General features: G+C 46.0%; 1 protein-coding gene across 1 annotated transcript in view; it reads right to left on the bottom strand.

Annotated features, from left to right (window-relative positions):
• LOC132879137 (desmoglein-2-like protein) overlaps nt 1-21040 on the bottom strand; it is a 98332-nt gene that overhangs the window by 43515 nt on the left and 33777 nt on the right. The window contains exons 5-9 of the mRNA XM_060913710.1: nt 20545-20711; nt 18934-19083; nt 18340-18534; nt 14716-14981; nt 4822-4964 (exon numbers count right to left, since the gene is read on the bottom strand). Of these exons, the coding sequence (XP_060769693.1) occupies nt 4822-4964; nt 14716-14981; nt 18340-18534; nt 18934-19083; nt 20545-20711 (921 nt within the window). The remainder of the gene's footprint in view (nt 1-4821; nt 4965-14715; nt 14982-18339; nt 18535-18933; nt 19084-20544; nt 20712-21040) is intronic.

The raw sequence follows: 21040 nt of genomic DNA, 5'->3' as shown, positions 1-21040 counted from the left end.
TGAAGAAGGTGTTTGGGCCTGCCATTTCCAAGACCGGGCCACTGAAATCTTCCACAGGAGACATCATCACAGACCACAGCAAGCAGATGGAAAGATGAGCAGAACACTACCAGGAACTCTATGCCAGGGAAAACATTGTCACCATGACTGTCTTGGACAGCATCGAGGACCTTCCTGTGCTGGTGGAACTCAGCACCTCTCCTACCGAGACTGAAGTCATCAAGGCCATTGACTCACTCTCCTGTGGCAAAGCTCCAAGAAAAGACCGCATCCCACCTGAAGTGTTACAGCAGGACTCAAGGGAATTTAGCATTTTAACAGCCAGGGTCCTGTAATATTCCTCTAATATCACCTACACAGGTTTAGGTCTATATTAATGCTGTAATAACAGATGGGGCTCGGCGGAATTTATCTCTCTTACTGAAAAGCTGAGGCATCGCTACATTCACAACAACTTCACTGTATTACTTATTAGATCTGTATTAAACTACACTGAAAACTTCACTGGATATAAAATGAACACTGCAAACATGGGCATTTTTAATTTGTGTCTCGGTCCAGTTTTGGCCGCCCATGCATCAACACCGCCAGAACCTTTGACCCTGACCTGCTTGGCTGCTTTGCCAACTCAGTCAGCCAGGCTCTCCAGGACTGCCCTACAGAAAATGCTGAAAAGAGATGGGAACATATCCACAAAGCTATCTACACCTCAGCAATGGACACTTTTAGCAAGAAAGAAGAGAAGAACCCTGACTGGTTTGAAGCCAGCTTGACCCAACTGGAACCTGTGATTAAGGCCAAAAGAACAGTTCTCATCTGTCCCACCCCTTTGCTGCATCTGAGGACAGCATCTTCATCCACACAAGGAGCGATGGCAGCATGTACAACCTGGCCTGACTACGTGCAAAGACCAAGACACGCCAAGCCCTGATCAAGGAGATGTTTGCTGATGATGCTGCTCTGACTCCACAGGCTGAAGCAGCCCTCCAGAGACTCATCAACTGCTTTGCAGCTGCCTACAATGCCTTTGGTCTGACCATCAGTCTGAAAAAGACCAACATCATGGGCCAAGATGTCAGCACTGCCCCGAACATCTGCAGAGGTGACTACACACTGGAGGTGGTCGAAGAATTCACTTACTTGGGCTCCACCATCTCCAGCAACCTCTCCCTCGATTCAGAGCTCAACAAGTGCATTGGCAAGGCAGCCACAGCAATGGTCCACTTGTCCAAGAGAATGTGGGAGAACACCAAGCTGACCACCAACACCAAGACGAAGGTATACCAGGCCTGCATGCTCAGCACATTGCTCTACAGCAGCAAGTCCTGGACAATCTACACCTGCCAGGAAAGACGGCTCAACACCTTCCATCTCCGCTGCCTTAGAAGACTCCTGGGCATCACCTGGCAGGACCACATCTCCAACACAGCTGTCCTGCAGCAGGCAAACATACCAAGCATGTTTGCTTTGCTCTCCCAGCGCCGCCTGTGCTGGCTGGGCCATGTGAGCCATATGGAGGATGGCCGCATCCCCAAGGACCTGTTGTACGGTGAGCTGGCCAGCAGTACAAGACCCATGGGCAGGCCAACTCTGCGTTATAAAGATGTTTGCAAGCGGGACATGAAAGCCTACAACATCAACCCATCAACCTGGGAGAAGCTGGAAGCTGACTGTAATGGCTGGAGGATGACAGTCAAGATCGGCATCCAACAGAGCGAACACAGGAGAGAGGAGCAGTGGACCCAGAGATGACAACAGAAGAAACAAAGAGTGGACTCACTGCCCTCTGCGGCCTTTACATGCAGCAACTGCAGCAAGACCTGCCACTCCAGAATTGGACTGTTCAGCCACAGCAGGTGCTGCGCCTCTACCACTGACTGACCCAAGGCGCAAAAGTCCATTGTCTCCCGAGACAGACGGATGCCATTATTATTATTATTATTACTACTATCACTTTAGAAATTGTCACACTTCTACTTAAGCCTCTATAATTTTCAGCTCATGATTTCAACCCTCTCTTATGCAAACAGGTTATATATGCTGTTAATGTAATGGTTAGGACTCTGGACTTTGAATCCAGCGATCTGAGTTCAAATCTCAGTGGGACCTCATCCTTTTGGCAGCATGATTCTGGGTTCAAGCCTAGCAGAAGCAGGGACCTTTCTGTGTGGAGTTTGCATGTTCTCCTGTGTCTGTGTGGATTTCCTCTGGGTGCTCTGGTTTCCCCCACAGTTCAAAGACATGCAGCTAGGTTAACCTGGGGTGCCCTTGAGTAAGGCATCTAACACCCAACTGCTCCCTGAGTGCTACAGCATAGCTGCCCACTGCTCTGAGTATGTGTGTGTGCTCATTGTTCACGTGTGTGTGCACATGTGTGTTCACTGCTTCAGATGGGTTAAATGCAGAGAGGAATTTCACTGTGCTTAAGTGTACGTGTGATAAATAAAGCTGTTCTTCTTCTTGATTACTTGGTGGGGACTTCCAGGCAGGACCATATCATACCTACAGGTAGTATGATATACTTTATCAAGACTTCTGATCTTGAGTATTTCATTTGTTTTGACTATATTGGTGCCCTGACATCTGCAATTTTATAGCCTCCTCATGCTCATTTCAACTTCCCCATGACTGGGTGTAGATATTTCAATAGTAGGTAGGTCATCTGGTGGTAGTAGATGTGGATAATTCTTAGGGTCTCTAGTTCAGGCTGTGGATCATAAGGATGTCCAGAAAAGTGTTTTGAGAAATGTTCTTCCAGTTTCCTTGGCTGAATCAGTGGCCTAGTCACACGTGACAGTGATGTGTGTTTCTTCATCAATCTGAACTCCTCTTTGGTATTGCATTGTTCACGCACAAGATTCAACTCATTTGCCTTAGATTCAAAATCGGTGTCTTTTTTTTTTATTTTGTGCGAAGCTTCCTGACCTCATAGGTTAATGTCTTCTTTTTTTTACTGGGTCTTTTTCATCATGGTACTGCACTAAGAGTGCTTCATAATCATTACTTGTCCATGGTTTTGCAATTTCATCCTTAATTTGCTTAGCAATTGTCTCTGTAGAAGCCTATTGTATGGCATTTGTTACTAACTCTTCAATTTCTTTAACCATTTATGCTGATAACTCAGTTGCTAGCAGATAATCAAGATCAGCACTTTATGCATCTTGAATGGAAGCATCATCTCTTAGGTGATGAAGATCTGGATGTACTGCACTGGAGACCCACTTTTTGTAAAAGATTTTTCTGACCATTTTCTTTATCAGGAAGTGGGCATCCAAAACTACAATCTGGTGGTCTGAATCAAAAGGCTGGCTTTGCATAAGGTATGCTCTGCAGTTCTTTGTAACACATTTGACATACCATTCTGCCATTATATAATCCAGTCTTCACTTATGCCCAATATTTGAATGGAAGGACCATTTGTGCTCATCTGATCTTGTTATGAACATTGTGCTCACACTATGTTCACAATCACCCCAACTCACTATTTAAGGACTTAAACTCTCACTGTTTATTGCGATGTATATGCACAGTTCCTTGCATTTGACTTTACCCAGCCTTTTGTTATTGCTCTGCTGATTCTGTTTTTTGACTTTGTTTGTACTTTGGACTGCATTGGAATGACATCCTGCCCTTTTTTTGGTGGACTCCCCCCCCCCTTATAATTGTAAAGTGACCTTGAGTATGAGAAAGGTGCTGTATAAATGTAACTTACGACTACTACTACTATTATTACTACTACTACTAATAATAATAATAATAGCAGCTTCTGATATTCTGTTTGTGCCTTGCCTGACCTTTGCCTGTTTTTTTTTTTTTTATACTGCCTTTTGTCTCATGATTTGGATCTGTTTACCAGTGCCCTCTTAAACATTGTTCTCTCTCTCTCACTCACACACACACACACACACACACACACACACACACACACACACAGACACATGGTTTCCCTATCACATTTTAACATCCACTCGCCCCTACACTGTAACACTGGCTATAGCTTATTACTTCTGATCACCATTTGTGCCTTAATTATCATACACACGACTGATTCTTATTTGTATATATTGTATCACCATTTATATTGAATTATTCCTTGGCTGCTATTGTTGCTATATCTGACAGGAATTAGCCAACTAATACTGGTCAGCTATTTCAATAAATGGTATCTTTGGAATATACTGTGTCCTGTTTATTGTTACAATATTCACTGAAGTGCCAACCTCTGCCAAGGAAAAGTATTCTCATTGCCTTCACCCATTTGGTTGTATGAATGTTATAGATCGAGAGTAAATATATGACATTAGAGCTACAATACTCACTAAACTATAGCAACATCACCAAGTTATTCCACTGATTTTAATAGTTTAGCTATAAACTACTAGATACTTGAATCAATGATTAATGACTTTATGAGACTGATCCCTTTTTATATGAGACTGATTTGATTCATTTTAAGTTTAGCTATAAACTATTAGATACTTGAACAAATGTTTAATGAATTTATGAGACTGATTTGATAAGCCTATTGCACCTACACTGCTAGTAAGTGATAAAAGGAACTATAACTTTTTTGGTGGACAATCCACAACATAAAATGTAGATAAAGGAATAAAAAGCATGAAAAGGAATACAACATTAAAGGATGTGTTCTCATATGAAAATAATCAACTCTCCCCGTCATTAATTATTATCCTCTGTACAGCATAGGTAATTCCTGACCTTGTCACAGTTGCCTGATCCTATCATCTATCTCACTGGGTTGTACGTTGCACGTTCTTGAAAGACCAGCCACATGGCTGCTCCCATCTTTGGCTAACTTACCATTGGTGATGCCTAAGATTGTCATGTAGTAAACTCCATTGTTCAGGAACTTGGACTCGTAGTCTGGATATTTGTTGAGTTTGATCTCAGCTGTTTTCTCATTAATGCTCACCCAGTTGTCAACATCTTTTCCTTTTAGATACCTACAACAATAAAATAATGATAATGTTTAGCCCTGACAACAGTTTCAGCCTTTAGCCATAACTTTAAACAAAGATCCAGTATATTTTCATAAAAGTCCAATGTTAATGACAGCAAGAGGACAATTGCACAATATCAAAACTTCTTCTGTGAGGTGAGTGTGAGGTGGCTGCAAGAATCAACACTACTTACGGTAAAATGAACAAACTAGGTTTATATGATTCAGCATAAAACAGAAAGAATAAGAGAAATACCTTGCCAAAAGCTATTTTAATAAATTATTTAATATGTAGACCACTCCAGGATGCAAAGTTTTCAAACTCTCTTCTCTCATCTTTTAAAATATTAATGAATTCTATTCTTCACCTTAGCCACAGTTTTAAAAGTGAACTAAATCCATGGTGTACAGTTCAGGCCAATATTACCTTCTTGTATGAATGCTTTAATAAAGGTGGTCCAAAAACATGCTTGAAGGTGGACTGGCTATTCTAAATTGTGAATAAATGTGTGAATGTTTGTGTGCATAGTGCCTTGCGATGGACTGCCATCCCATCCAAGGACAGGCTCTGGATCCAGTGCAACCGTGACTAGGATAAAGTGTTTTCTGAAGGTTTCGTCTTCTTCCACTTATCTGGGGCCGGTTAGCGGAGGCAGCAGTCTGAGCATGGAAGCCCAAACTTCCCTCTCCCCAGACACCTTGGCCAGCTCCTCGGGAAGAACACCGAGGCGTTCCCAGGCCAGCCGAGAGACATAGTCCCTCCAGCATGTCCTGGGTCTTCCCCGGGGCCTCCTCCCGGGGGGACATGCCTGGAACACCTCCCTAGGGAGGCGTCCAGGAGGCATCCGAAAGAGATGCCCGAGCCACCTCAGCTGATTCCTCTCGATGTGGAGGAGCAGCGGCTCTACTCCGAGCTCCTCCCGAGTGACTGTGCTTCTCACCCTATCTCTAAGGGAACGCCCAGCCACCCTGCGAAGGAAACTCATTTCGGCCACTTGTATCCGCGATCTTGTTCTTTCGGTCATTACCCAAAGCTGAGAGTCGGAACGTAGATCGACTGGTAAATCGAGAGCTTCGCCTTTTCGCTCAGCTGCTCCTTCACCACAACAGACCGGTAAAGCGACCACATCACTGTGGAGGCTGCACCGATGTGCCTGTTGACCTCACGTTCTATCCTTCCCTCACTTGTGAACAAGATCCCGAGATACTTAAACTCCTTGTTAGGACTAGGACTGTTTTGGCCTCTAGAGGCCGCTGTTATTTCCTTTTCATGTCGTGTTCATTTTGGCCTCTAGAGGCCGCCACTGTTCCTGTGTTTTGAGTTTGTGTTAATTGCCTAATTATCTTCACCTGTGTCCTTAATTAGTTTGTCTATTTATACCCCTGAGTTCAGTCCTCTTGTCACGGAGTCTTTGTGCTGTTATGTTTATCTCCAGTTTCCTTTGTACTGTGTTTTTTGATCTTCTTAGCTTTTGAATTTTTGCACTTTGCTTTTCTTTTGGATTATACTCTTTGGTTTTTTTTTGTCTTTTGTTTTGCCCTGTATATAGTGTATATAGTTTAAATAAACCTTTTGATTATTTTTCTACTTCCGCCTCACGCCTCTGCATTTGAGTCATCCCCCTGGTGGCCTAGTGGGGGTTTGCTGGATTATCACACCAACGAACCAGGTTCGAATCCCAGCAAAACCCTAACAGAAAGACTCCGTCATGACCGACTCAGCAGAGGCTGCTTCAACTGTCTACCCGGCCAACCTTCAGGGAATTATGGCAGCTTTGACACACTTCGGAGCGACCATGGACACTCATGGACGTACGCTCACCAGCCAACGTGAGGCCCTCGCTCGCCACGAGGAACTGCTTCAGCAAATTGGGAAAACCCTGGCACAGCTGACATCTCTGCCTGCATCTCCTGCTCCTGATCCAGTTCCTGCTCCTGATCCAGCTCCCACTCCTGCTCCAGTGCCTCCTGCAATGCTGCCTTCTTCACCTCGCGAACCCAGCCTTCCTGCACCACAGAGGTATGACGGCAAGCACAGTGAGTGCCGAGAGTTCCTTACCCAGTGTCAACTCACCTTTGAGCTTCAGCCTACCACCTACACTACGGATCGCCGCAAGATTGCCTTTGTGATCACCTTATTAGCTGGTAAGGCGCGAGCCTGGGCTACTGCTATCTGGCAAAGACAGGGACCTGAGTGCTTTGATTTCCAGCTGTTTTCTGAAGAGATGCTTCGGGTCTTCGATCAGGCAGACATCAGTACCGACGCAGCCCGAAAGCTCATGTCCATCCGGCAAGGAGGAAGCGTCGCAGATTACGCCATCTCGTTCCGAACACTCGCAGCAGTAAGTGGATGGAACGAGACTGCCCTGGTGTCAGCCTTCCACCATGGTCTGTCTGACCCCATCAAGGACGGTCTGGCCTCTATTGGATGCCCAAGTGACCTCGAAACCCTCATCTCACATGCTATTCGTCTGGACAACAGGATGAGAGAACGCCACCAAGCCTTGAGCCCCCCCAGCCTCCCTACCTCTACCTGGAGACCGTCTACCTCCTTCAGTGACTGTCCAGAACCCATGCAAGTGGGTCGTACTCGCCTCTCCGCATCTGAGAGGGAGCGCAGAAGGAGGGACAAGTGCTGCATCTACTGTGGCAAGCCTGGTCACTTCCGAGCATCATGTCCCGAACTCTTGGGAAAAGGACCGCCCCGTCCAGCCGAGGGAGGGTTGTGACGGGGCCTACCCTCTCTCCCGGACTCCCTGGCCAAGGAATCTACATCCCGGTCTCCATCTCCTGGGGTGAGTCTGTCCACTCTTGTCAAGCTTTGATAGACTCAGGGGCGGCTGGGAACTTTATGGATATTCACTTCGCCCAAAGCATCAATATTCCGACTGCGCCTCTTGAAGTCCCACTGTCTGTGTCTGCCCTGGATGGCCAAGCGTTAGGTGATGGAAGAGTCACCCAAGTTACTTCTCCAGTTTTCCTCCAGTCTCAAGGTCACAAGGAAGAAATATCCCTGCACCTGATTCCTTCACCAGAGTTCCCAGTGATTCTAGGCCTTCCTTGGCTTACCCGCCACAACCCTCGCATAGACTGGGTAACAAGCCAGGTTGTGGAATGGGGCCCTGTGTGCCATGCCTCTTGTCTGCTCTCTAGCTCTCCTGTGTCTCCTGCCGAGCCCCCTGATCTCACCGAGTTATCTCAAGTTCCCACAGAGTACTGGGATCTCAAGGAGGTATTCAGCAAGAGCAGGGCCGCCGTTCTTCCTCCGCACCGGGCCTACGACTGTGCCATCGACTTGCTCCCTGGGACTACCCCTCCTCGTGGCAGACTGTTTTCACTCTCTCAGCCAGAACGCAAGGCCATGGAGGAATACCTCAAAGATGCCCTGGTCTCTGGGTTTATTCGACCCTCCACTTCACCTGCTGGAGCCGGCTTCTTCTTTGTCGGCAAGAAGGATGGGGGGCTCCGACCATGTATTGATTACAGGGGCCTGAATAAGATCACTGTGCGCAACCGATATCCCCTTCCGCTGATGTCCACAGCTTTCGACCTGCTCCAAGGCGCCACCGTCTTCACCAAGTTGGACCTACGGAACGCATACCACCTCATCCGTATCCGACAGGGAGACGAGTGGAAGACTGCCTTTAACACCCCGTCTGGGCACTACGAATACCAGGTGATGCCCTTCGGACTCACCAACGCACCAGCTGTTTTTCAGGCCCTAATCAACGACGTCTTAAGGGACATGATTAACCTATACGTTTTTGTCTACCTCGACGACATCCTTATCTTTTCCAAGACCGTGCAGGAGCACCGCCACCATGTCCGCCAGGTTCTCCAGAGGCTGCTACAGAACAATCTGTTCGCCAAGGCCCAGAAATGCGAATTTCATGTTCCCGAGGTCTCCTTTCTGGGATTTATTGTACGGACAGGCCAACTCCAAATGGACCCTGCCAAGACCCTGGCCGTCCGGGATTGGCCTACTCCCAAGTCCGTTAAGGAGGTTCAGCGGTTCTTAGGATTCGCTAACTTCTACCGCAAGTTCATCAGGAACTTCAGTTCTGTGGCAGCACCCATGTCAGACCTCACCAAAGGGACAGGTGGATCTTATGGCTGGTCTCCTCAGGCAGAAAAGGCGTTCAAAGACCTCAAGGACCGCTTCTGCACGGCACCCATTCTGGTTCTCCCGGACACCTCCCAACCATTCATCGTGGAGGTGGACGCCTCGGACAGTGGTGTCGGCGCGGTGCTCTCTCAACGTTCGGAAGGAAAGCTGCACCCCTGCGCTTACTTCTCCCACCGCCTGAGTCCTGCTGAGTCCCGGTACGATGTGGGGGATCGAGAACTGCTAGCGGTCAAACTGGCCCTTGAGGAGTGGAGGCACTGGCTGGAGGGAGCACAACATCCATTCCTGGTTTGGACTGACCACAAGAACCTGGAGTACCTCCAGCAAGCCAAGAGACTGAACCCTCGACAGGCTAGGTGGGCCCTGTTTTTCAGTCGGTTTGACTTCACCCTCTCATACCGCCCCGGCTCCAAGAACACCAAACCTGACGCACTGTCCAGACTGTTCTCTGCCACTAACAGGGAGAATGAAGTCGGGCCTATTATCCCTGTGTCCCGGATTGTGGCCCCTGTCCGCTGGGGTATTGAGGAGGCTGTCCGACGAGCCCAACGCCAGGACCCCGGTCCTGGGACGGGGCCACCAGGCCTCTTGTACGTCCCACATCAAGCCCGGGCCAAGGTTCTCCAGTGGGGTCACTCTTCCCCTCTCACCGCCCACCCGGGAGCTCGGAGGACCCTGGACTTCCTGAAAAGACACTTCTGGTGGCCTAACATGGAGAAGGAAGTAAGGTCATTTGTCCTGTCCTGTGAGGTTTGCACCAGAACCAAGAACCCACGACAGCGTCCCCAGGGTCTCCTGCATCCTCTGACCATTCCCCGGCGTCCCTGGTCCCACGTGGCAGTCGACTTTATCACGGGTCTCCCTGAGTCACAAGGTAACACGGTCATTTTGGTCTTAGTTGACAGATTCTCCAAGGCCTGCCGCTTCATACCACTGTGCAAACTCCCCTCTGCTCTTGAAACTGCGAAACTTTTGTTTAATCATGTCTTCCGAGTCTTTGGTCTTCCACAGGACATCGTCTCAGACCGAGGGCCCCAGTTCTCCTCCCGAGTGTGGCACGGGTTCTGCAAGGTCATCGGAGCCACTGCCAGCCTCTCCTCTGGGTTTCACCCACAGTCCAATGGTCAGACGGAGAGGCTCAACCAGGACCTGGAAACCACCCTGCGAGGCCTGGCTATGGATAACCCGACATCGTGGAGCACCTGGCTGCCATGGGCGGAGTACGCCCACAACACCCTGCAGTCATCGGCCACCAAGCTGTCGCCATTCCAGTGCCAATTCGGGTTCCAGCCACCTCTGTTCCCGGACCAGGAGGAGGACGCGGGGGTGCCCTCGGTCAACCAATATGTGAGACGGTGTCGCAAGACCTGGAGCAAGGTCAGGAAGACCCTCATACAGACCTCCAGAACCAACCAGACTCAGGCCAACCGCCATAGAAGACCTGCACACGCTTTCCGCCCTGGGCAGCGTGTTTGGCTGTCCACTAAGGACCTTCCACTGCGGGTGGAGAACCGCAAGCTTGCTCCTCGCTACATTGGCCCCTTCAAGGTGGTGCGCAGGGTGAACCCTGTCTCCTACCGGCTCCAGTTGCCCCGGACTCTGAGGATCAACCCCACTTTCCATGTTTCCCTGTTACGGCCCGTACTGACGTCTACGTATGCCCCTGCCCCTAGGAACCCCCCACCCCCCCGCATCTTCCAGGGGCAGACTGTGTTCACTGTGAATCGCCTGCTTGACTCCCGCCGGGTCCGCGGCGGGTTGCAATATCTGGTGGACTGGGAGGGCTATGGTCCTGAGGAGCGCTGCTGGGTTCCTGCTCGGGATGTCCTTGATAAAGAACTATGTCGGGACTTCCATTCGGCCCATCCGGATCGCCCTGGGAACGTCAGGAGACGCTCCTAGAGGGGGGGGTCCTGTTAGGACTAGGACTGTTTTGGCCTCTAGAGGCCGCTGTTATTTCCTTTTCATGTCGTGTTCATTTTGGCCTCTAGAGGCCGCCACTGTTCCTGTGTTTTGAGTTTGTGTTAATTGCCTAATTATCTTCACCTGTGTCCTTAATTAGTTTGTCTATTTATACCCCTGAGTTCAGTCCTCTTGTCACGGAGTCTTTGTGCTGTTATGTTTATCTCCAGTTTCCTTTGTACTGTGTTTTTTGATCTTCTTAGCTTTTGAATTTTTGCACTTTGCTTTTCTTTTGGATTATACTCTTTGGTTTTTTTTTGTCTTTTGTTTTGCCCTGTATATAGTGTATATAGTTTAAATAAACCTTTTGATTATTTTTCTACTTCCGCCTCACGCCTCTGCATTTGAGTCATCCCCCTGGTGGCCTAGTGGGGGTTTGCTGGATTATCACACCAACGAACCAGGTTCGAATCCCAGCAAAACCCTAACACTCCTCCATTTGAGGCAGGACTTCTCCACCAACCTGGAGAGGGCAAGCCACCCTTTTCCAGTCAAGAACCATGGCCTCGGACTTGGACATGCTGATTCTCATCCCAGCCACTTCACACTCGGCTACAAACCACCCCAGTGCATGCTGAAGGTCCTGGTTTGAAGAAGCTAACAGGACAACATCATCTGCAAAAAGCAGAGATGAAATCCTGTGGTCCCTAAACAGGATTCCTTCTGGCCCCTGGCTGCACCTAGAAATTCTGTCCATAAAATTATGAACAGAACCGGTGACAAAGGGCAGCCCTACCGGAGTCCAACATGCACTGGGAACATGTCTGACCTACTGCCGGCAATGCGAACCAGACTTCTGCTCCGTTCATACAGGGACCGGACAGCACTTAGCAAAGAGCCCTGAACCACATACTCCCGAAGCACCCCCCCACAGAATACCATGAGGGACATGGTTGAATGCCTTCTTCAGATCCACAAAGCACATGTGGACTGGTTGGGAAACTCCCATGAACCCTCGAGCACCCAATGAAGGGTATAGAGCTGGTCCAGTGTTCCACGAACAGGACGAAAACCGCATTGTTCCTCCTGGATCCGAGGTTCGACTATTGGCTGAAGTCTCCTCTCCAGTACCCTGGAGTAAACCTTCCCTGGGAGGCTGAGAAGTGTGATTCCCCTATAATTGGAGCACACTTTCGGGTCCCCTTTCTTAAAAAGAGGGACCACCACCCCAGTCTGCCACTCCAGAGGCACTGTCCCCGACCGTCACGCGATGTTGCAGAGGCGTGTCAGCCAAGACAGCCCCACAACATCCAGAGACTTGAGATACTCAGGGCGGATCTCATCCACCCCCGGTGCCTTGCCACCGAGGAGCTTGCAAACCACCTCAGTGACTTCGGCTTGGGTAATGGATGAGTCCACCTCTGAGTCATCAACCTGTCAAGGTCAACAGCTCCCCACCTGCACTGTAAACAGTGTTTGCAGAGTACTATTTCCCCCTCCTGAGGCGGCGGACGGTTTGCCAGAATTTCTTTGAGGCTGACCGATAGTCCTTCTCCATGGCCTCCCCGAACTCCTCCCAGTTCCGAGTTTTTGCCACTGCAACTGCCCGAGCTGCGGCACACCTGGCCTGCCGATACCTGTCAGCTGCCTCAGGAGTCCCGGAGGCCAACATGGCCCGATAGGACTCCTTCTTCAGCTTTACGGCATCCCTTACTTCCGGCGTTCACCACTGGGTTTGGGGATTGCCGCCACAACAGGGACCAGAGACCTTGCGGCCACAGCTCCGAACAGCTGCATCTACAATGGAGGCAGAGAACATGGTCAACTCAGACTCAATGTCCCCCGCCTCCCTCAGAAGCTGGGAGAAGCTCTCCCGGAGGTGGGAGTTAAAGACCTCCCTGACAGAGTGCTCGGCCAGACATTCCCAGCAGACCCTCACCATACGTTTGGGCCTGCAAGGTCTGTCCGGCTTCCTCCTCTGCCAGCAGATCCAACTCACCACCAGGTGGTGATCAGTTGACAGCTCAGCCCCTCTCTTCACCTGAGTGTCCAAGACATAGGGCTGGAGATCAGATGAAACGACAAAAGTCGATCATCGACCTCCGACCTAAGGTGTCCTGGTGCCCCGTGCACTTATGGACACCCCTATGCTCGAACAAGGTGTTCGTTATGGACAAACCGTGACTAGCACAGAAGTCCAATAACAAAATACCACTCGGGTTCAGATCAGGAAGGCCGTTCCTCCCAACCACGCCCCTCCAGGTGTCACTGTTGTTGCCCACATGAGCATTGATGTCCCCCAGTAGAACAATGGAGTCCCCAGTCTGAGCACCTCTCAGTACCTCTCCCAGGGACTCCAAGAAGGCCGAATACTCTATACTGCTATTCGGCCTGTAGGCACAAACAACAGCAAGAGCCCTCTCCCCAATCCGAAGGCGTAGAGTGGCGACCCTCTCATTCACTGGGGTAAACTCCAACACATGGCGGCTGAGCTGGGGAGCTATAAGCAAGCCCACACCAGCCCGCCACCACTCACCATGGGTGACTCCAGAGAAGTGGAGAGTCCAGCCTCTCTCGAGGAGCTGGGTTCCAGAGCCCAAGCTGTGCGTGGAGGTGAGCCCAACTATCTCTAGCCGATACCTCTCAACCTCCCGCGCAAGCTCAGGCTCTTTCCCCCCCAGCGAAGTGACATTCCATGTCCCAACAGCTAGCTGCTGTGTTCGGGGATCAGGTCATCGAGGCCCCTGCCTTTGACTGCTGCCCAATCCACACTGCACCGGCTCCCTACGGCTACCTCTGTGGGTGGTGAACCCACAGGAGGTTGGGCCCACGTCACCGCTTCGGGCTGAGCCCGGCCGGGCCCCATGGGCAAAGGCCCGGTCACCAAGCGCTCGCATACGAGCCCCAACCCTGGGCCTGGCTCCCGGGTGGGGCCCCGGCTGCGCCATACCGGGCGACATCACGGTCCTTGATCGATTATTCTCCATAAGGGTTTTGGTGAACTGCTCTTGGTCTGGCCTGTCACCTAGGGCCTGTCTGCCTTGGGAGACCCTACCAGGGGCGTAATGCCCCAGACAACATAGCTCCTAGCATCATTCAAGCACACAAACCCCTCCACCACAATAAGGTGGCAGTTCTAGGAGGGGCTTTCTGAAGGTTAATAGAGTAATTAATTTGTGCAGCCATAACTAAATTTGACATGCTATAATGTCTAAATAGATATTCATGCTTAGTCATGCATCTATTGATAAGTAATGAAGCATTAATAAAGAGAAAGTCAGCTCCCACATAATCATCTGAGTGGGAATTTATAAGTTGGAATTTTTTCGATAGCCTCGATTTTTCTGGCCAAACCTAGAATTGAGACAAGTGACTACGTAAAAATGTTGTGTTAAAGAGAAGAAGAAGGAAAAGGCTTTATTTCTCACACCAAGTACAATCCAGGACAGTAATGTAAAATACAGAACTACTGATTAGTAACCCAGAGCCTTTAATCATTGGACCACCACTGTCCATAAATAAATCGACCTTGTTCCCACAAGGAAATTAAGTCTTTAAATTTTCAACAATAAATTCAAACACTCACTTCAGTTCTATTGGAGATCAGTAAAGTATATGCTAATGTTTAACATAATGCTTATGGTAGCTTATGTTAGATTAAAAAAAAAGTCTCCATTTTGATATCTGAAACACTTTCACATCTGGAATTTTAGTTCATATTTCTCACCTGATATTAGTGGCCGTTGATTGTGTATCAGTGTCATTGGCTGTGAAGATGGTGATGGCCTTACTCAGGTCAATGGTGGTGCTGTCTTCAGAGATGGAGACATTTTTGACAGTGGGGACGAACTGAGGGGCTTCAGGCACATTTAGCACTCTGATCTTAATGGGGTATTTTCTGCGCTTGTCAGTCACCACTGACTTGTGATAAGGCGCCTTGTTGTTGACTACCACTTCCAGATCGATCTCTTTCAACTCTTCATAGTTCAGCTCCTTTAATAGATAATTAAAAAGAAATCAGAGAATAAAATAATAAGGGTCTATGTAGAAAGAGTGGAAAGTAAATAAATGTTATAGGTTTTGGTTGACAGTATGATTATTAAGTTTAGTCATAATTCAGGCTGTTACAGTTTGTATACAGTTTAAAGTATCCTAATAAGCAGGTAGTGAGAATTCAAGGATCTTTATTTTTATGAAATATGACCAACATCACTCATATGCGTATACATTTTGATATATTTCTCTGGTCTTATCCTTTGTACATAATGTTTCCACACATCATTAATGTTTTAAGTGTAGGTGTTGCACAAAATTGCAAATATTAGATAATCTTGGTGAGAATGTGTGCACATAATTTAGGAGAGGATAACTCAACTGTTATAGGCTAATTTGAACCCAAGGAACAACTTGGGATGTGCGCCAAAATCGCTATCTGGGGCGAACAGGCCGAAAATTACCAATCCAAGATGGTTGCCGGTAGCCATATTGAAAATATCAATTTTTGAACCACTCACCACAGAAATATGTGCAATACCTCATATTATTGGTTTTTGGGTATGGGGAATCCATTAGTGACATCATTTTCATGATTGATGGACAAGGGAACAAGCTATAATATGGGCAAGGTAAAAAAAGAAAAAAGAAAAAGCCCACCAAAAATTGGCCAAAATTGCAGTTTCACAGAAAACATTAGAAAAACAGAATAATTCTGCCTCAAACATGAAACCATGGAATTGGGAGACCTATGCATATAATTTAGGAGAGTATAAGAAAGCAAGCATTTGATTAATATAAAGAAATTGTATTTTCAATCATACTATTATGATCAATGGAATGTTAACTTAAAGTGAAAAATACAAAACAAAACTTATTACTTTAGTAGGCAGCAATATCTTGAGAGCCTAAATGTTTAACAGCCAACAATACAACTTTTAACATCACATTATTACTGTTTATGTGTCACATAAACCAGGGTGGCGGCACAGTGGTGTAGTGGTTAGCGCTGTCGCCTCACAGCAAGAAGGTCCGGGTTCGAGCCCCGTGGCCGGCGAGGGCCTTTCTGTGTGGAGTTTGCATGTTCTCCCTGTGTCCGCGTGGGTTTCCTCTGGCTGCTCTGGTTTCCCCCACAGTCCAAAGACATGTAGGTTAGGTTAATTGGTGGCTCTAAATTGACCGTAGGTGTGAATGGTTGTCTGTGTCTATGTGTCAGCCCTGTGATGAACTGGCAACTTGTCAAGGGTGTACCCCGCCTTTCGCCCGTAGTCAGCTGGGATAGGCTCCAGCTTGCCTGCGGCCCTGTAGAACAGGATAAAGCGGCTAGAGATAATGAGATGAGATAAACCAGGGTCAGGAACATGAAGAGTAACACAATAATAATAATACCGTAATACCAGTGGCCATCTTGGATCGGTAATTTTCAGGCTGTTTGCCCTGGATAGCGATTTTGGCACACATCCCAAGTTATTCCTTGGGGTCAAATTAGCCTATAACAGTTGAGTTATCCTCTCCTAAACCGTGTGCATACATGTCTAAGCCAGGTCCTAGACTAAAAGGTCGACATTCTAAAACCAGAAATTATGATGAAATTCTTTATTTTTCAAGGTAGTGATGCAGAATTTTCTAAGTATGTTTGATGAGCACCAGGGATAAAAAAAAAAAAAAAAGCACAGGGATGATGAGATTGATGGGGAAAAGAGGACTGGCGTCATCTTTTAGACATCAAAAATCCTCCCTCATAAACAGTTTCATCACAGTTCTCTGCTTCTTCCATTTTGCTACTAATATACAGTTTTTAGGTAATATTAATATCACAGGAAGTGATAATAATGCAGGCTAAAATTTAAGTCATGAAGGCAGAGATTACATTTTATTGTCCTTCATGAGCATGCAAAAACAACTGCAAATTAACAAAAATATTGGAGGTTTTGGCTAATTCATACCAAATCACAACATGAACAGGACTAGACCCATCCATCCATTATCTGTAAACACTTATCCTGTGCAGGGCCATGGGCAAGCTGGAGCCTATCCCAGCTGACTATGGGCGAGATGCGGGGTACACCCTGGACAAATCACCAGGTCATCGCAGGGCTAACACATAGAGACAAACAACCATTCACATTCACACCTACGGTTAATTTAGAGTCACCAATTAACCTAACCTGCATGTCTTTGGACTGTGGGGGAAACCGGAGCACCTGGAGGGAACCCACACAGACACGAGGAGAACATTCAAACTCCACACAGAAAGGTCCCCGTCAGCCACTGGGCTCGAACCCAGAACCTTCTTGCTGTGAGGTGACAGTGTTAACCACTGCACCACCATGCTGCCCCCAGGACTAGACCCATGGTTTTTAAAATGGAGTCCATGAGGAAGAACCAAGGGAGTTGTAATTTCTTTGTTTTTTGAAATTTAGTGACAGTGGTGGAACTCTCAACCCACTATTCTTGAATTATTTATATTTATTACTGAATTGTTTGTTATTAACATCTTTTAAGGGTCATTTGAATATATTTAATGCTGAATTATCTGGATTAAGCAAGTAAGTTTGATAAATAGAAAAAAGAGACAACACATCATTGTAAATAATGAGCCTAATATTTGGAACATGTTCAATAAATAAGTCTATCAACAGATTTTATTATATTTTGAATATCTTTAAAGAGGTTCCATGACTGCAAAACATCCAAGATAACCTGACCAATACTCTGTTCATCAAATGTAGTGGAAATCACAAAACATTTGGCTTGTGCAAAAAAGGTGATTATTACTTTCAGTTTCAGCCAGTGATATTTTAGACGATTTATTTAGACTTATAATACATAGGGCCAAATTACTCAATTCTGATTGGTCAATCAAGGAGGGCTTTTTTCCTTCACATGGGGCCGTATTTCTGAAATGCTATTGGCTAGTTTGTTGGAATGGGTAAAAAGCCAAACAAGTCCAAAAGTCTAACAAAACAAGAAAATATTCTGTGGAACTGTGGTCCTTGTGTCGTGTCGCCGTGTCATGATGAAAGACGCTTTAGAAACTGATTCAAATGTGCAAGATAGTCTTGCACCCTGATTGGTTCAGAAAATGTGAATGACAAATGTTGTGAACTTGAATGTTCGTGACTAGGGCAATTATCAAAACTTCAAAATCACTCGTGAAATTAATCCTAAATTTTACTCAGCCCCATACGATTACCTATACTAATAAATAGACATTTAATTTATTCGAATGTACACAATAAAGACCTCCACTATTTCCAGAGTCAGATTCACGCTGGACTTTCATGTGAAATAAAGCTTTCCATGATGTTCAATGTTTTCATCTGTTGTGTCACCTGTTCTAAATTATCTATCTTACCTTCTTGACTGTTAGGATGCCCTCGTTAGTTTTGGGGTCCGTGCTGATATTGAAGTAACCGGCCTCATTTCCAGAAATGATGGTGTACACAGCCTCCCAGTTTTCAGTGCGAATCTTATCCTTGTCTGTGGCCTTAATTCGGACTTCCATTTCCACTTTCGTATTTATTCTATTCTCCTCCACAGTCCCCTCATACTGCAAACATCACACACACATGGTGAGAAGAAGCATTCAGCCATGAGTCGGATATTTTGCGTTCTGTTTTGAGAGCCTGATTGCAGAGTTTGATTGGTGCTGTTTGCATCCCAGTCCCACAGGAGGAAAAACAGTTGTATGCAAGATATTTGCAGCACCTTCTATACACTGAATTTCAGCATTATGGCACAAGTGTACATTGTGTAGCAACATATCAAACTTTCACTCAAATGCCATGTATGTAGCAACATTTTGACCAAGCTAGCAATCACCATTAAGCCATTTGAATAAGATCAATATGAACTAATTAATTTTAATAGAGATTTATATAATTCTGAGACAATTAACATTAGCTATTCATTATAAGAAAAAAATCCAGAGGAAAAAAAAAACACTCACAGAGCCGTCCTCTAATATGGGGATGTTATCGTTGACATCAAGTATGCTGATGGTCACAGTCCCTGTTCCTGTCCGTGGTTTGTTTTGGGGATCAGTATCGCGTCCGTCCATGTCTGTGCCTGTGATTATCAGTTTGTACGTGTCTTGTGTCTGTGGAAGAAAAAGTTGAAAATAGTCTTGACCCATAAATATTAATCTAAAAAAATGATTGTTTTGAATTCTGTCTTGCATTAGCTCAGGAGAATGTCTCATATTGCCATGAGGTAGGATTCTCCAGTTTGAATACCATGAAAACATCCTGGTAACATAAATTAAGGATTTCAACCCATTTAGGAGAGAGCACAGACTACTCCAGCAGATTGCGTCATTTTAAAGTTACTATAGTTTAAAGATTGTCTAAAGTATTTTCAGTGGTTGTGTGACATATTTGAGTCATGCACATTGGGTATTTTTAGTGCTAAGTGTAAACACAATAATTAGAAAATCTGTCAAAGTTTGGAGTGTGAATGATGTTGAGCTGAAGGACAAGAGCTTTAGAAATGTCATTTTATTAAAAAAATACAAGCAAACAGTAGTGTCCAGAAGATGGTCCTTTTCTGCGGTCACTAATTGTCCAAACCTCAATTAGACGCCGCAAAAATAAACCTATTTGGAAGACGTACCAGAAGAACTACAAACTACAGCTCAGGTTATAGATGTATATGCCTGGAGTTCACTACTGGTACAGGGTCTTGTGGTCAGATGAGACAAAATTTTGCTTGACATAAAAAATGAAAAATGGTTGTATGTGCATCACTTCATGAACCTAATCCTAATTGTTAATGCAGTTGGACTCATATGAGTCATGAAATGTTGAAATATAAATCTGGCTGCCTCTGTCAAGGCCTGGGTCATGGTTCAATGGTTGAACCTTCTAGCATGACAATGATCCAAACATTGTTCACCTTCTGAGTCCACACAAACTTGTTCCAGTGACTGCTGAATCAAGCTTTTGACACAGTAATTCCAATCCCCTAATCTAAACCCCAGTGAAACCTGTGGTATGAGCTGAAGAGAAGAAAGCACAAGAACCACCAGGTCCATGGAGGATGTCAAGAGATTCTGTACTGACCAGTGTATAAGATTCCTCACTCTGTCTTCTCCAATATCATTGTGCTTTATAGGAGGAGACTCAGTGCTATTATTTTGGCAAGGGGGGGGGTTGATGCACAAAATACTAAATTCGGGGGTGGGGTGGAGGGGCAGTAAATGTAATGTGCATGGATTTGTTAAAAAATCTCGGTTTTTTTTCTTCGAATGAAATTACTGCAAAGGTTCAAGGTTACATTTCCCTCATATTGTTGATATGAGATTAAGTTAATTAACCACAGAGACATTTTTTTACCCATCTTTACTAAGGATGTCAATAATTCTGACACTGCATAAGAAAGCCTTGGATAATAAAGCTCAGATTGTATGAAGCTCAGATTCTAATCTTCTCTAACTAAATATTGTCTAATATGTAATGTCTTTGACAGGGTTCTCTTCCTGGAATTGCTCACTTTCAAAAAGGCTGTTGATGAACTTACAATAGTGATTGTGATGTCTACTTTTTATGACTGAGGTGCTCACCTCTCTGTCCAGAGTGTTCATTTTGACTTTGATTTCACCAGAGGATCGCTCAATTTTGAACATTGACTCTTTCGCTGGCTCCTGCTGAATAACCCTGTATGCAATTTTTGAATTCGGTGTGCCTGGCTCGTCTTTATCATAGGCTGTGACTGTAATTACAGAAGTGTCTAGGACAAAGAGTATTAACAATGAAACAGAACCATATGACATACATTCATTATGGACCATATTCCCCTTTTCCCAATGAAAATCAGAATGCCAAATATGATGTTGCAAAATTGATATTGTGACAAATTACATCAAAATATTTTCCTGAGACATCACAGATATGGCCATTAATGAATCCACTTATTATTAATGACACTCTTATGGGCAGCTGATTGGACATTAAAATATAGTAAAACACTATTAATTTCTTGATTCTGATTGGCCAGAAAGTCTCATCTCATCTCATTATCTCTAGCCGCTTTATCCTGTTCTACAGAGTCGCAGGCAA

The sequence above is a fragment of the Neoarius graeffei genome, chromosome 1 (genome assembly GCF_027579695.1).
Source record: "Neoarius graeffei isolate fNeoGra1 chromosome 1, fNeoGra1.pri, whole genome shotgun sequence".
NCBI classification, from domain to species: domain Eukaryota; kingdom Metazoa; phylum Chordata; class Actinopteri; order Siluriformes; family Ariidae; genus Neoarius; species Neoarius graeffei.
The sequence above is the reverse complement of the archived record's forward strand: the minus strand, read 5'-3'. Positions and strand labels throughout refer to the sequence as shown.